Source organism: Fusarium oxysporum, chromosome IV (assembly GCF_013085055.1).
Source record: "Fusarium oxysporum Fo47 chromosome IV, complete sequence".
NCBI classification, from domain to species: domain Eukaryota; kingdom Fungi; phylum Ascomycota; class Sordariomycetes; order Hypocreales; family Nectriaceae; genus Fusarium; species Fusarium oxysporum.
This window is the reverse complement of record NC_072843.1, coordinates 550,543-566,640: the sequence shown is the minus strand read 5'-3', so window position 1 is coordinate 566,640 and position 16,098 is coordinate 550,543. Positions and strand designations below refer to the sequence as shown.

At 49.1% G+C, this 16,098-nt stretch overlaps 6 protein-coding genes across 6 annotated transcripts; 2 read left to right on the top strand and 4 right to left on the bottom strand.

Annotated features, from left to right (window-relative positions):
* Positions 1–1,121: 1,121 nt before the first annotated feature.
* Positions 1,122–4,078, bottom strand: FOBCDRAFT_219823 (uncharacterized protein). Its single transcript, XM_031180056.3, has one exon. The coding sequence runs from the start codon at positions 3,832–3,834 to the stop codon at positions 1,258–1,260; it is 2,577 nt and encodes an 858-aa protein (XP_031045943.2). The 5' UTR covers positions 3,835–4,078; the 3' UTR covers positions 1,122–1,257.
* Positions 4,079–4,485: 407 nt separating this feature from the next.
* On the bottom strand, positions 4,486–6,138 carry FOBCDRAFT_249350 (uncharacterized protein; the record flags this gene model as incomplete). Its single annotated transcript, XM_054704112.2, has 2 exons — positions 4,486–4,533; positions 4,564–6,138. 2 exons carry the CDS (start codon positions 6,136–6,138, stop codon positions 4,486–4,488), a joined length of 1,623 nt encoding a protein of 540 aa, XP_054560087.2.
* Positions 6,139–8,383: 2,245 nt separating this feature from the next.
* FOBCDRAFT_317823 (uncharacterized protein) lies at positions 8,384–10,916 on the top strand (the record flags this gene model as incomplete). The annotated part of the gene is made up of 4 exons (XM_031180058.3): positions 8,384–8,788; positions 8,848–9,003; positions 9,055–9,145; positions 9,194–10,916. 4 exons carry the CDS (start codon positions 8,384–8,386, stop codon positions 10,645–10,647), a joined length of 2,106 nt encoding a protein of 701 aa, XP_031045945.2. The 3' UTR covers positions 10,648–10,916.
* Positions 10,917–13,061, bottom strand: FOBCDRAFT_219817 (uncharacterized protein). The gene has a single exon (XM_031180060.3). The coding sequence runs from the start codon at positions 12,767–12,769 to the stop codon at positions 11,123–11,125; it is 1,647 nt and encodes a 548-aa protein (XP_031045947.2). The 5' UTR covers positions 12,770–13,061; the 3' UTR covers positions 10,917–11,122.
* Positions 13,062–13,337: 276 nt separating this feature from the next.
* On the top strand, positions 13,338–14,392 carry FOBCDRAFT_259206 (mitochondrial import protein Pam17-domain-containing protein). The gene is made up of 2 exons (XM_031180061.3): positions 13,338–14,044; positions 14,101–14,392. The coding sequence occupies exons 1-2, from the start codon at positions 13,492–13,494 to the stop codon at positions 14,202–14,204; spliced, it is 657 nt and encodes a 218-aa protein (XP_031045948.2). The 5' UTR covers positions 13,338–13,491; the 3' UTR covers positions 14,205–14,392.
* On the bottom strand, positions 14,393–15,892 carry FOBCDRAFT_158386 (uncharacterized protein). The gene is made up of 3 exons (XM_031180062.3): positions 15,661–15,892; positions 15,398–15,611; positions 14,393–15,351 (listed from the first exon to the last, which is right to left on the bottom strand). The coding sequence occupies exons 1-3, from the start codon at positions 15,848–15,850 to the stop codon at positions 14,409–14,411; spliced, it is 1,347 nt and encodes a 448-aa protein (XP_031045949.2). The 5' UTR covers positions 15,851–15,892; the 3' UTR covers positions 14,393–14,408.
* Between the last annotated feature and the right edge of the window lie 206 nt (positions 15,893–16,098).

Sequence of the window (16,098 nt, the reverse complement as noted above, 5' to 3'; positions counted from 1 at the left end):
CAAATGGGGCTCATTCGATTTGTTGGATCATGGGAAATGTTCGATTACCCCTTTGATTGAAATGCAGAAGATGGCCAAGACATTGGTGGAGAAAGGTATGCAGAACTTTGTGAATAAGGGGTGATGTGATGGGATGTGAGTTATCAGCCATCCCCAACTCAGCGTTGCAACCTCTCACAACTCTATCTCTGAACCACATTTACGAGATAACCTATCACTTTCCAATACCTGAAGCGTCAGACAATCTGTCTTGCCTATTTTGTGATCACCGCTTTCAAGTTCCACTATATCTTGCACCATATTCTCGCGAAATCCTTATGTACATCAGCGATACCACACAAGCTTTTGGTCACGCGGTTTCGCGAGGCGAATCCATGAACATAAGCGCCAATGTATCGTTTTTCTACGAATCGGAACGTGTATATACTATCCCTTGTTGACATTTATGTTCATATCGGTTGTCCTATCTTTCGATATCTTGTAGTACGAGACTAATGCACTACGCCTTTATTCGCGGTTATCTCCCACGCTATTATCGACTAAATCTCGGGAAGCTGAATTGGGCAATCTCCGGCAGCTATTTCCAGCAGCCTCATTGTATGGTTGAGTTCGAACTTTTGTATCGTTCTTGACAAGAGGTCATCATTAGTTGTGGGCATGTGTTATTCATCAGGCTCTGCTAAGGCCGCCAGGACGAAATCCCTCACCTGACTAGAAATATATGAACTGGCTGCAAAATCTACGAACAATAAAAAAGTCCAAGTAATCAGGCGATTACCGAACTCGGTGTAGAATCACTTCCGACTTGCTGGAGCTTAGGGTATGCTAAATGATTTGCTACGAATCTCGAAGTCAAGCCCATATTTTCGGTCACTACCATTCATAGACACGTATTACCATTTAAGTTTGGAACAACAGACTAGAGATTTAAGGCAGCAAAGGGCTTAGAAAAGAGATAAGTTGGTATCCTTCATAGACTATGAGTTCAAAGTAATTGTAACTGAGTTCTGTTTGGTGATATAAGCTCTTAGCCACAGGTCTCAACTGCAAATTGTGACATGAAGATCTTCATATCGCACTAACATATGGCGCCTCACTTATCACCCACGCGAAGTGAAGGATTAAAATACAATACAACTTTTCTACTATAGCTACAGCCGCGGTTTCGACTCTTGAATTCTATCATACAATAACTATGCGTTTGAATTTGGGTATCGTTTCTCATAACTCATTACTCCTTTTTAGCCGATCTTCCCCTTAGTCGACCACCTTCAACATCTCGTACGCCTTGTGGCTGATGGCCTTCTGTACAATTTTGAGAGGCGTCATCTTCACCTTCTTCGTCTTCTGGGTAACATTACCCTCCTCATCCTTCTCGACAACAACCTCTTCATCCTCTTCCTCAAAACCACCTCCCTCCAAAAACACCTTCAGCAGTCCCTGTGAGTATCCGCTGACGAGGCATGTTCCATCCTCATCGGCCTTGACAGGCTTGGGCGCCGTTGGATCCCCACCGATTCCGGTGTGTCCTGCCCGTCCACCTGCGAGGTTCCAGAAGACAAGCTCGGGGAGTTCGTAACCCGCCTTTTCGAACTTGGCCTTGATACGTTCGAAGGAAGTAGACCAGCTTGATGGTCTTTCAGAAGCCCAGCCTTGGTAGTAGCGGGAGTCTGAGGAGCTTGCGTCATTGAATTGCATATCACTGAAGACAAAGACACGCTTGATCATATCCTCCTGCTTGAGCTTGTTCTGGAGAGCCATGGGAAGGATCAGGTCTTCGAAGACGGACACGAAGTTGGTGCTCATACCCCACTCCGATCTGTGCATGGCCCAGTACTTCTCCCTCAGAGTCTTGCTCAGGTCAACTTCCTCGACCCGGGGGTTCTCGCTGAAGGTGATGAATGTGCCGGCGAAAGGGGGCTTGGCGACCTCTGCGAGGAGGAGAGACAGACCGATGGCGGAATCGATGGGTGTGGTTTTATCCTTGAAAACAGGGCTGTTCATGCTGCCAGATACATCACATACCGCGATGCAGGAGTCCATTGTGCCCGAGTCCTTGATTCTCTTGACGAGGGTATTCCATTGCCCGTCGAGGACCTTGGCCTCGATCTCCGCGACCTTCTGGTCAAGAAGCTTGTTGGCTCCTGATCGATCAGAAGAACCGCCCATTCGAACCTTTTGGATCAATGTAGAGGGGAGAAGAGTAGCTCCAGAGATGTTGGCCTTTCCTTCAGCAACCTTGTCAAGGTACTTGCCGAAGCGCTCGGCATCGTTCTCGATGAACAGCTTGGAGTACTGGTTCATGGCGAGGGAGGGAACTCGGTCGTACTTGATGTTTTCGTACTTCTTGACGCTGATTTCTCGCTCAACAATCTCTAGCTGCTTTCGGAGGGCAGACGTATCTTTGCGGTATTGCTCACGGGCGAATCGTAGATACTTCTCATGGTCGTCTCTTGGGCTAAGCATCGGGTGGTAGATAGACGCCCGCGGGTACATGATCTCGGCGATGGTGCTGATGATGAAGGTGTGTCTGTCGTGGAAGTGATCGGGTGAAGGAGCCCACTTGCCGCACAGCGAGATAGAGCGCTTAGCCTTGTTGTCTCCTCGAAGGGCTTGGATATCCTTCTTTAACTGCTCCGCGAACAGTCGAGCGATGGTCAGGTGCAGGGCGCGGTACACTGGATCAGTCTTGAAGAGGACCTGTGCGGTCTCATGGCGGTTCTCTCTAGTCTCTCGCCTGAGTTCCTTGGGATCGACCTTGCGATTCTGCTCTCTCATCTCCTGTCCAGATGAGTGAGATCCTCGGCCCCGGCCACGACCGCGACCTCTTCCACGTCCTCGGTCTCCACGATGAAGTCCCCGGAGTCTGCGGCCGTCACGATGACGAGGCTTGTTGATACTCTTGCCGCGGATGATGCCGGGGTTCTCGATGTTGAGGACCTCCTTAGGGTCATCAACAACAGTAAGCTTATCGTTGGCCGCAATGGCCAGGATGTTGAGGAGATCCTTCCAGTAGCCATGGGCGACTCCATTTTTCACGTCGAACTTGGTCGAGTCGTCGTCGTTCTCTTCTTCAACGAGGACAAGGTCATCGTCTTCCTTCTTCTCGGCCTTCTTGTTGATAAGTGGGCGGCTGAGCCAGCAGAGGTTGGCGACGAGGGTCAAGGGATGGTTCTGCGCCAGCCAGCCAGCACAGCGGTAGAAGACTGTTCGTGAACTCTTGCCTAGATGGATAGAGCGAGCGTTGAAGATAATTCTGAGAGTAGCAAGGGGGTTCTCTTGCCAGGCTCTGGTGAGGAGATCCTTCAGGCGAGGACCAGAGACGACTTCCTCGAGTTCTTGGAAGAGGTCAACAAGGGCGTCTTGGCTAGAACGATAAGCGAGATCGCCGTTTTCCGTGAACATCATGTTTTCGAGGTTCCGAGATGGCTCCTGGTTCCCGTAGCTGATGAGGCCCTCCATGAAAGGGTTGGACTGGGCAGGCTTGGCTTCTTCCGCCTCCGGCTCCTGGGCAGCAGGAGATTCTCGGATAGTTTCAGAGTCTTGGGAAGCATGGCTCAAAAGGTTGGTGGCCTCCATGGCCTGACGGATTTCGGCAGAGGTCGAGTTGGAGACGAGAGTGAAGGTCTCGGACTCATCAGCGTCAGCCATGGCAGCAAAATGAGCCTCACGTTTATCGAGTAAGAGAGATCTCTTGTGTCGATCGGCGATCATCTGACGAATACATTCCTCAAACTCAACCTGTGGCAATCTCACGGCATCGTCGAAGGGGAAGAGAACGGGGTAGGATGACTTGAGAAACCAAGGCAGGTCTGATTCCGATGAAGACGCCATGGTGATGTATTATGACAAGCGGAAGCCTGTTGGAGAAGAAGAAAAGAATGTGAAAATAAGAGGATGTGTGAGATCTTATATAAGGTATAGATGCTGGAAAGTAGCTTTTGCGTGTGTCTTTTTAAGTTTGGGTCAGGACTGAACTGAGTGGCAGAAATCGGCCAGTGAGTCAGATGCTCCCTTTGTAGGTTGCTGAAGTCTCGAGAACCTTTTAGCTACAGTGGCCAAGGTAGTCCTGTGAATTGTAGGCTTGCATGACTGTACTGGTTGCATGCGGCTGAAGCTTAGTGCTTTGGATGCCTGGAGGCTGAGCTAGACGAGGAATTTTATCCACATCGAACAGGGTACAATTTGGGAATCGCCGACTAGTATGAACTGATCAGAATTTATACATGGGAATTAGAGATGTGACTGGTCAGAAAGTAGTGATAATTATTGGTTCTACAGCTCTACTTCTCATCATCGGTGTTGGTTCAACATGCCGTTGTCTCTGAATACCCCTGTAACTGACGTCTACAACCCATGTCCTGGGAGTTCAACAGGGGTCTTTTGCGGGTGCAAGGGTGCTAAAACTGGCCGCTTGACTCACCCGGGAGCTAAGGACCTTTAAGGTACCAGTTACTGACCATACATCTCTGAGCTTTTCGTCTCTCATAGTCGCAGAATTTCCTCTGATTTCTCCATAGCATGGACTTGTATCTATCCAGCTTGCATTACAAGCCTGCTGACATTAGGTTCCTCAAAACTGGGATCAAATGCATCCAAGAGCCTCCCATTACCTTGAGGCGTATCACTTTGCAGAATATAGGAATCCTCAACACATCCCTCATCTTGTTCAAATGGGTTCTCACCGTTTTGATACATGAAACTGGTCACCTCCCGGCTAACATCCATCATCACAGCGCCATGAACCTTTGCAAACCGAATGTCAACGCGAACAACTATTTTAGGCTGGTTTTCTGCGTCCCGCTCGCGCCAACCCAGCTTCTCGTGCATGTCGTGCACCAAGCTGTGATAGTCATCACTATCGGGCATGAAGATAAAGAAGCTCAGCTCAACAGACTCCAGGGTTGGCGGTAAAGCTCTAAGAAATTTGATCACGTCGTCCTTTTTAACGATGAATCGAGAAAGGCCGAAATGTCGAAGTTGGTGCCAGTCGTTAACAGGGAAGATACTATGCAAAGAAATAAAGTGGTCTCCTTTCTCTCCATCAGAGTCGTCAGAGTCATCAAAGTCGTCAACATAAACAATATTAGTGAATAGACTAAAATGTTGGATATCCCTCGCGCTGGCAAGCGTATTCCGCAAATGGTGACTTCGAAAAGAGCACCAGTTCATGTTACACTGGTTGCCACAGTGTAGGGAGAGGTCGAGGCCCGCGAACCCAGGATGACTTAGGATAGTGTTCAGGTCTTTGATCTCGCTGTTCTCGGCGTTATCAAACATACGGCAACTGATCCCTGTCCGAAGCTGATTGGTGTCAATAGCCAAGTGGGCAAGTTTACTCTCTGGGTTCTCCCGTAGGTGTTGGGCGATGATGCGACTGACGAGACAATAGCCGCGCCATCTATCCTTCTCCGAGCGATCCCAATCCCTCGCTTCGGGAAAGTTGGAATGTATCTTTGTAAGAGGCCATCCACGCTCAATGGGGTAAAGGAGACCGCGTGGGAGTGATCTGATAGTGGGCGTGAGATACCAGGGCAGCCCAGGTTTTCCATGAGCCGCAGGACTAACTACCATTCGTCTCAGATTGGGGAAACGTAGCAGCCCATACCTCAACGCATCGGCGTCTCCGTTGGTGGCAATCGTCTCTTGTTGTTCTTGCCACAATCTCTTGAAGTGCTTGAATGCTTCTGCTGGGCTGAGTAGATGTTCAAAGGCTTCTTTGACTTGGCTATGGTGTGGCTTGTACCTCCTGATCATTCCGCGATTCTGGCGGTAGACGTGACTATACCATTCAGGAACTCCAGTGACCTCACCGATATCATCTTCTTGGTCATACCATGAGGGCCACTCCATTTCGTGGGCTGGATCAAAACGTGCATCATCGTAGATAATCTCTGTGACCTGGAACCGAAAGGTTTCGTGATCCGCCACAGCTCTGAAGACCTCTATATCGCGGAAATTGGGCGAAAGAAAGAGGCGGTTAAGGCGGAGATGCGTGGCATCTTTGATATAAGTGCATGCTTGGCGCAGAGTTTTCAAGTCGATGTTGTGCAGTTGGTAGAATACTTGATTGAGCACTTCGGCTGGAAGACGCCCAAGAAGCCCAGACGATCCTCGGCCTTCATCATTGGCGGTCATTTTCTCAAGTCATTTAGATAGTTGAGATATTTGAGATAGTAAAGTCTCTAAAATCCAGCTGAACCAAGATAAAAGTAGCTTCTACCAATTCCGTGACTATATGAAGATAGGACCTTGCGTGCAACTACTTACTCCGTACAGTGGGTCAATTTAGAGGCACCTAAAGGTGTCTTAGTGTGGAGCTTATGGGGATAGAGCAGGAATGGCATGTCTTTTCACGTGAGACCGTTGCAACCTTGTTTCTTCCATTCCAACTTTATGTCTTCAAGTTTTCACTCCTTTATCTTCTTCTCCGTGTCTCCAAAGCCTGAACGTTCGTTCTGCGGTCGTATCGTCGAGTGATGAGACCGGTCACTGTCAATTGCTGATCAGTCTCATTCAAAAGACACCTTTCTTTGACAATCAACTTTCCAATTGTTCAGTGTGTTCTTTGTCAACTGCGGCGCCAATCCCTTGTTCCCCATACTTCCCTTGTACATATGTGCCTTTTGTTGTATCTCAATGCGTCTCGGGTCTCGTCTCTTCTTTCGTGGTCTCTTCGTACGTCGTGTCTCCTCCATAAAGCCAGCGCTTTGGGGGCTATTCGTTCGTCTTCTCCTGTAACATCAACTCTGGTCAGTTACAGCTTGTATGTACGGTTGTAGGGAGAGCCTCTATATGGATCAAGGAGTGTCGATGCTTCGTAGATCCGATCGCAGTCAAGACAAGTGGTCTGATGGATATGAAAGCAACCGCAAATGCAAGAATAAGGGATAGAGGCAAAGCGAGTCTTCGAGGATGTGATACTTTGTATATACGTGTGTCTGTGTTCCTCTCTGTCGTGATATGGACTTCGGGCATGGTGTCTTCGAGCGAAGGCCTGCTGGTCCATCAGTATGCTCCGAAGGATATCAAGGCCATGCGGTAGTCGTGCTTCTTACTCTTGTCTCGCCCATGTGCCGCTCCCAGGTCGCTGCATCTTTGGTGGAATGCTTCCTCGTCTTTGGCCGATGTCTCGTATGCCCCATGGGCAAGCCGCCGCCGCCGCCGTTATGATGGAGGAAGATGGGGATGACTGTTGCAGATGGCCGATGCACATCGTCTGTTTGCTTTACGGGTTCGGGGTCGAAGGGTGGAAAACACCATGAGTCCATGGTGGTGATACTGCGCAACGATACAAGGTCAGTACTCTTCAAGATGCACTGCTCCCTTAGGGAGGGAGCTAATACTCAAGACCATCGTGGGCATATTCATCCCTCGAGCTCTGAGTTCCATGACTGTGTGCTGGTGGATGAAATTCCCATGTACTGGACGAAATACAATATGGATGAATCAAAACAACAAGATGGCGATATCGTGATGACTTCTGGGGGACTAGTGGGGTCCCGAATAGTTTCAACAGTGGAGGGGCAGGACAAAATGGGATGCAGGCCACCCACAACACCAAGCAACAACACCACTTGGACTGCAGAAGAGCAAGTGAAAGTTGGCATGGGCCATCTTGTCAATAATATCTACCTCCGACAATATTGGGATTACGATTATATTATCTACGTTCAAAATTCAGGTCGAGTGTCAGGGCGATATCGTGCTAATGAACAACATATGAACATGACATGAACATTGGTCTTGATGCTTTCTTTCAGACCTGTGAACAGGATGAATGTTCTGCACCGAGGTGGTGCATGTCTCGATACCTTCTACTGCTTTCGTCACACTGCACTGCCGCTCCTCCAACTTCTCCTGAGCCCCTCCGCTGCTAGGACTAATTCCATTGCAGTGCCTCAAGGAGTTGACATCCAGCAATGCCCTACCCCTGCCCACAAGAAACTCTGCAATTGCTGTCCCCGGAGTAAATACTCAGTGCCCTACTCCCGAGTATCACTGGCAGCATAACTGGTCGTCACCTGGTCACCGGAGTCCTCTGCCTTTTGTTGACTCTGCTCTCCTATAGGCTAGGGCTTGACGCGTTGTAGGCTGCATCTTCTGCCACGCTCGCGTATATCTCGCTCTCCTCTTTTCTCCCCTTCCCCAGCAACATCTCTCCCTCATCTCTGCTGCACAGAACAAGACTTCCCTTCCCATCCCTTTACTCTGTTCGTGTCGTATCAACAGTATCTCACTCACTTACCTATCCATTTTCATCTTGATCTCTTATTTGAGAAGTTATAATCACCATACCCAATACCCCTACTTCCTGTTTACATCTTTCCCAACCTTCTACCTCCGCTCCTTTCCCCCTTCACTAACACTAATCGCCCCCGACATGTCTGCCCTTCCTCCAGATGAACATAGAGGTCCTACCTCTGAGGAAGGGAGTTGGGACATCCTGTCTTCCCGCTCCGATGAGGTAGCCTCTCACTCCTCCGACTTCAACGGAGTTGGTACAGCATTTGGGGATCTCGACTCACATCCTTCCGATATGAGTCTTGCACTTTCCGCTGACAGCGATGAGGTCACACTGGCTTTCCAAGAGCGAGACGACATCCTGAAAGCAAAGCTTGCCAGCGTTGAAACTCAAATCGACTACATGACCAGTACTGCTAATTTCCCCAACCTCTCTTCGGAAGAGATTATGAGCCGTCGCGAAGCTCGCGAGCAAGCCCGAGCCGATCTTGTCAGGCTCAAAGAGGAGAACCAGGCCAACCGCGTTCGTTACGACAAACTCAGAGTAAGTCATCACCAGCCAAGACAAGCTCGTCGTCACATATTAACCCTTTCACCTTCTAGGAGGATCTTATCAACTCTACCGATGGCAACCTCACCCCTGCACAGGTTTTGGCCAAGATTAAGGAATTGGACCGAGTTGAGGTAGACCTTGCCGAAAGCAACGCGGCGCTGCGTCGCATGAGTGAAGCCCAAGGTGACTCCTCGTCCGGTAGTGATGTAAGTATTTCCTGTACCTCATTGAAACAGATGATTAACATCTGAACTTAGGGGGATGATGAGGCATCATCTGAAGAGGATTTGTCTGATGACTCGGACGAATCCAGCGTCCATGGAACCACCTCAGAGTCCGACAGCGATGGTCCAGGGGAATAGGATCCCCCAAACTCTCTTGCTGATGATTCCTCAGAGATGGAGTCCCAATTCGCTCGTTCAGATGGCAACTCCGCTGCCGATGGCGGCAACAATGATGCATCCCCAGCCAACCAAGGCACTGCATCTGCTGATCAGGGCTGTCCCACCAACGACCAGAACGAGACTGTTTCCATTCCTTCTGATGATCAGAAGTACACGATCAACGTCAGCTCGGTTTTCAACGCTAACAGCAACGTTGATTCTCGTCGTGTGCTCTTGGAAAAGATCCCTCAAAGCACCACTCTGACTCAGGTTGCCAACGCGGTCTGTGGTGTTGGAGGCCTCGTCCGAATCTCCGTTCTGGAGAACATCATCAAGAGTGGTACTGCGTTTAAGCTTGCCTGCGTTGAGTTCCGCGACTCGACCGCAGCGGAGAAGTACGTTGCCAATGTTAAGGCCAACGGGCTTGAGCTTGTTGACGCCAATGGACGATTCGTCGACATTGAAGTCAAGCTCATCAACAACACATCGTCCTACCAATCCCGCCACGGGCACCCGCACAACTATGGTGTCGGTCATTACAGCGAGCACTCTGGCCGCTGCATCACCCTCGACAACTTTCCCACCTCTGCGATCTGGTATCTGTTTACCCGATTCGGGACTAAGTACATCATCCGTGCTTGGTTTTCCCCCAATGAGAACCAGATGAACGGCAAACTGTCCGTTGAGTTGGCTAGTACCTTCGAAGCCGGTCGCCTCTGCGGAATGATTCTCAACCGCGGCTTCCTGCCTTACCATGGACCTGTCGCTCAGATGGGATTTGGTCCTACTCCCTCTGACCGAGATGTCGAGGAGCTTACCAGTTCCGTCTCCAACACGATCGACTACATCTCTCCTAAACATCTTGTAGATACCTGGAATGTGCAACCCTTCAACCTATTCACCCCCGCAACAAACTTCGTGTATGGTGCCCCTATCCCTCGACGAGCGGTTACAAGCCGCACTTCGTCGATGACCGTGGAGGTGTCGCGCATCCCATCTCACTACTCAGGAATGTCCAGTGTAGTGCCGCACATTCTCGTCCGTGATGAGAAGACCTCCACCGACCTTCAAGATATTCCAATGACAAACATCACCCTTACCTTCGTCGATGAGGATATGAAGTATATTGTCGTTGGTGGTCAGATCTTTTCTCGAGAGGTCACGGGAGATATCTATACCAAGGTCGATGGCGTCGAGCTTGTCAAGCTTAAGCAGGACAACATTCTTAAGACCAAATGGGCCCCCTTCTGGAAGCACTACTGTGAGGTCAACGACCTCCCTGACATCCGCAAGTACGCTGAGTATGGACGAATCGCCGGCATTCGCCGCAACGTCAACAAGAAGTTCGGTTTCGCTTCCTCTTGGAACCCCGAGCGCCTCACAGCCATTCCGACTCAGATCATAAACTATCTAAACCCAAAGAGCCGAAAGGTGGTCTCGACCGCTGGGGCCCCTAATCGCAAGTAGATATGTACCAAGAAGAGTCCGCGATAGCTAGGTACGCAAAACAGCTGATTAACAACGGATCAACGGTGTTCAGGGGAACACCTCAATAACGGTTCAGCAATATTCGGCTGAAATAATCAAAAACGAAGGCAAGGGAGGCTTGCGACTATTTCCGGAATGTTGTTTGCACACAGGTGAATGGTAATATGGAACACATGGGACATCTAAGGGCTTTGCTGTAACGGGATTTGTATCACATCTTTTTTGGAGCCCTGGGGAATCAATGAATTAATCAACGGTAGTTTAAGGTACTTTTAGGTAGCTCAATGTAAAAAAGTCATTTGACACAAAATGGGTATCTCTAATGCTATGTCCGCCGTGACCGTATGCTTTTGAAAAGTAATTGCGCCTTCGCCTGTAATAATAAAATGCTTTCATGCAATCTTCACGAAAGACATCTCCAACTCCGTAGCCAACCTTGACCTGTTTCTTTTCTTCAACTGTAATCATCTGCTCCCCATCCATTCGCACCCCAGTTCTTAGCCCGGTTCTTCTTCGCAGGCGGTTCCTCCACAACGAAAAGCTCATCATCGTCATCATCCTCCTGACGCGGATCTGCAGCGACGGGCATTCCAAGTTCATCTTCCTCTCCGCCCGCGAAAGCCTCACTGACGCTCTTGAACTGCTTTGCAGGAATGCCCCATGATAACGTCGTTTGTTTCATGGATTTCTTCTTGGGAGCGTATGATGGTGCAGCGGAGGGTTGTTTAGAAACTGGTTTTGTAACCGGCTTGTCTGAGCGCTTTCGTTTCCTGTTGCGGAGGTATGCTTTGACGAGATCCTTGGGGAGGTTAGATTCTGGCTCCCAGGAGGGGTTCTGATCTGGTGGCCAGTCGCCTTCCCAGCGGACCAAGAAGTAGCGGACTAGACCTTGGCCTTCTACATCATAGAGTTCCATGTCTTCGAGGCGTTTGACTTCCCAGCCTGGTTCATCTGCCTCTTCTGGATCTTCCCTCACGGGTTCTTCTTGAGGAACTGGCTCTGGAGACTTGGGGATGCTAGTTTTGGGCTTTGACTTTGGCTTTGGAGGTTTCTTTTGAATTGAGATAACTTCTTCGATGAGTCGTGCTGTCTGGGTTTCTGGCTCTGGATCTGGTGTCTCAACCCCCGAGTTAGAGTAGGTGAGTGACTCTTGGGGAGTCCAGTCTGAGGCGGAGCCTGTACCTCGAACGCCACTCAATAGTCCGTGAGAAGGTTGTGCTTTTTTTGAAGGACGGTCAAGCTTCTTTTTGCCTTCAGACTTTGAGCGTATGCTCGTGATTTGCGGCGCGCTTTGTCGACTTGAGGTCCCTGTTGAGGGGAATGACTCAAAATGTTTGCCCTTGGTATGACTTTTCTTTGGGGCATGAGAGTCGACAGTTGTACCATGCAACAGATCCATATTAGTGCCACTGAAAGCACTTTCTGAGTCCTCAACAGTCCCTCTATGCTCATCCAATGCCTGATCATCCGTCTCAGCCGAATTACCAGTCATTTCCCACTGCAACTGTCTCGCCGGACCCTCTTCCTCCGACAACCCCTCAAAGTCCTTCAATCTGTTCTTCGTAGGGGTCTTAATCGTCATGGCCCCCTTCATTGGAACAGCCTCCTCATCTTCTACCACCGCAACAACAGCCGTTTCTATCGTACTGTGCTTGGGTGGTCTACCACGCCTCTTTGGCTGGGTGACCTGTCCAGCTTCTGTCTTCTTTTTCTCCGCCGCTTCCTCTTCAAGCTGCTCTTCTGTATTCTTGAATTCCCATTCTTCCAATTTCCTCGGCGATACGTACTCCAGAACATCCATTGCAGGAACTAACATCTGCGCCGCAGGTAGGTCCGTCCATGACACGATATATGTCATCCGTCTCGGTAGAGGGAGTCCATCTGCAGCAACGCCTGGCGAGGGAAGGATAATTCGCTCCAATATATACGCGGTCGAATCTTGGGGCGGAAGCAAGCTAATAGGCTGTAGTGGAGGGCCGCTTCCAGGCACATAATCTCTTGGTTTAGACCGAAGACGTACTTCGATCCTAGATCTCTTGTGTTCCTTCGGTTTTCGTTTTTCCGACTCGTCTGGCTCGAGCTGCTGCTGGAAGGACTCCATCGCTCGTGCGCCAACGCGAGTCCCGCGACCCGTGACGCCAGTTCTAGCAGAATTATAACGGAATAGTCGCCAATGCGATTGGGTGAGTAAAAATCATGTAAAAAGAAAGAGTCTAAAGCAGATCAATTAGAAGGATTTTTGATCTGTGCCGTCGGCGTGTTAATAAAAATAAATATGTTTTATGAGCTGTCCTAAAACGCGGCTTGTATCGTCAGAGGCTGGCAGCAAGTCTTAGAAGGAGCTGCTACCCGATGACTAAGCTAGAGTCAAGGTCAACAAAGCCTAACACAGCATGAAAAGGCATATAGGTTGTATTTTAATTAATTTAAAGAAATGGAACTTGGCAGCTTTTATTTAATAAATATTTTTTATAATATTTATTAACTTATTAATTAATATCCTTAATCACATACCTAAATACTAAAGTAAATAACAAAAGTAAAATTATTCTTAACTCAATTAAGGCTATATAGCCCTTATTAGGGGGGTCCGGGCTATCCCCTTCCTAATTGAGCCTCAATGGCGGCAGCGCTTAGCCGCGCCTAACCAAGCGCCAAACTTTTCCATCCACCATGAGAGCACGAACACAGCTCTACCGAGCTTCAGCATCCCCACGTCACGCCAAATAACCGACGACGGCACAACGACATCTTCAATCTCCACTCCAAACCTCTAATTGACTTTTCCTTCCAAACCTCAATTGGCCACACCATCAATTCATCATGGCCTCTTCGCTCAAGACCTCCGTCTTGCGCATGCCGTTAACAGGTCTCGTGCGCTCATCACAAAAAGCTTCATTCTCAACCCTCCGCCCAGCATCATGTCTCTCAGCATCGCCGTTCCGACCTCAATGCTTCACACCCGTCGTCGCAAAGACCTTCTCCCGCACCTACGCCGATAAGCCGCAGTCCACCGAACTCCCCCCGCTTGACTGGAACAGCTTCTTCAAGCTGCGAGTTTCGCGCCGACGATACCAGCTCTTGTTCTCCATCACCAATGGCTTATTCGCCGGTGGTGCGGGTGCCGTTTTTCTCTCGACGGGTCTGGCGGAACCGATCATCTCGCAAATCCCTCTCGATCCGTTTATGACGCTGGGACTTATGACGCTCGCGTTCTCGGGTCTTGGGTGGTTGAGCGGCCCTAGTGTTGGAAACCAGGTGTTTTACCTCTTGAATCGTCAGTGGAAGAAGCAGATGACGCAGAAGGAGGCTCAGTTCTTTGAGCGCATCAAGAAGCATCGGGTTGACCCCACCAACTCGAGCGCCAGCAACCCTGGTAAGTTTTCATCTCGCTAGCTTCAAGTGCCGATCAAGTTACTAACTACGAGACAGTTCCCGATTTCTACGGCGAAAAGATTTCTAGTGTTTCTGGATATCGCCAATGGCTAAAAGACCAAAAGGCATTCAACAAAAAGAAGACTGCCAACTTCGTGTAAAAAAAGAAAAGAAAAAATATCTCACATGAGTCTCTGTTGACTTGAGCAAAATGTTATTTGTAATGGCGCAGCTGATGGGCAGGAATGGCCTGTCCTTGGTGTGCTCGGGTTAACACGGGCATTGTATGTTGTATGTATGTATCATAAAATCTCTCATCCAATACGACTATCCCCATTTCCTCTTTTAGCTGGCGTCTTTTTTGCCTATATAAAAGGTACAGATGGGTCAACAGTGTCCTTCCATGACTTGATACCACCCAGAATATCGCCGATAAATCTCTCCCCGTTGTTCCCTAGTCCCAGGTCTTTGAGTTTCTGCGCGGCAATCTGCGAATCGTTGCCGACTCGGCAGACGACGTATATGGGGGTTGAATGAGGCAAATCGCTTGGCCATCCCTCGGGTGTTGCTTCACCACGAGCGCTCATGAAGCGACTGATAGGGATGTTGACTGAACCTGAAATATTGCAGAGGTCAAAATGTTCCTTCTCTCGGACGTCCACGAGCAGCATATCCTTGTTCTCTAGCTTGGAGAGCTCATCGTACTCCTTCGCTGTGACTCGCTCATCCGGTTTGAGCAATTGAACAGGCTGCTTGACACCGCAGAACTGAACATAGTCCATTGAGTTCTTCAGCTCATCCAACGTCAGTCTGTTCTCATCACCACAAGCCAAACAAGTCTTTCTTCTACCCCTCATCCTCACAGATCGGAAAGGGGTATCAGCCATGCCGCTGAAAAGTAACAGCATCGGTGTCTTGGCCTCCCCATGGGTCTCGAGATCACCTCTTGAAATCAACTTGATGGCCTCCAAAGCCTGTAAGATACCCATTGTACCAACAATAGGTCCAATGATACCACCCTCACCGCATCCAACCACGCTATCTGGTGGTGGCGGCGTAGGGAATACGCAGCGATAACAGGGGCCTTTTCCAGGAGGGTTGTTCAGCACGATTAGTTGGCCTGAAGTTTGAAATGCAGATGCTGAGACGAGAGGCTTTGAGAGAATAACGCAGATATCCGAGATAAGATAGCGGGATGTAGGGTGATCAGTACAATCAAGGACTAAATCATAACCCGACACAATGTCCTCAGAGTTCTGCGGTGTAAGATGTGTGTTGTGCGCATTATAAGTTATCGTCGGATTCAGACTTCATCAGTTAGCAAGGAACACTTAGCGATGAAGGGGTGTCCCACTCTTTGAGATATGTAATCGCACTCTGAACCTTACTCATACCAACGCGACCCGTCGAATGCGCAACTTGACGGTGCAAATTCGAAACTTCAACTTCATCACCATCAACAAGACCAATCGTCCCAATCCCTGAACCAGCGAGGTATGCTGCAGCAGGACATCCCAGGCCTCCAGCCCCAACGAGCAGGACCTTGGCATTCCTCAAGCGTAGTTGACCTATTCTTCAATTAGCACCTTACTCTTGAACATTTAAATGGCAACTGACCTTGAAGTCCAAAGTTGGGAACAATCATCTGTCTACTGTACCTCTCATACTCGTGGTTATCCAGTGGCCATTTCCACGCTTCTTTAGATTCACGTGCTTGTGACTCTGCGGCTGCGAGTTGAGAGCGTAGATCTGCGAGTTCGACTTCTCGCTTTGCGATTTCTCTTCGAAGGTTATCAATCTCTTCCATTATTATTGCATGAGTGTGAATGAGATGTGTGAAGAAGTGTGAAAGTTAAATGTCACGAGAGGATCAGCTTAGAACGGAGATATTGAGTTGAGCCCCACTATGGAATGATAGTATGAGCAGTTCTAACATCTTTATTCATGAACATCGCAGACTTTTAACTGATATAAGAACTAAATGCTCATCTCTTGATCCCAATTTTAGTCATAATTTCAGTGGTAACTTTGCCTAACTTTTGACCGTTGCGTTGA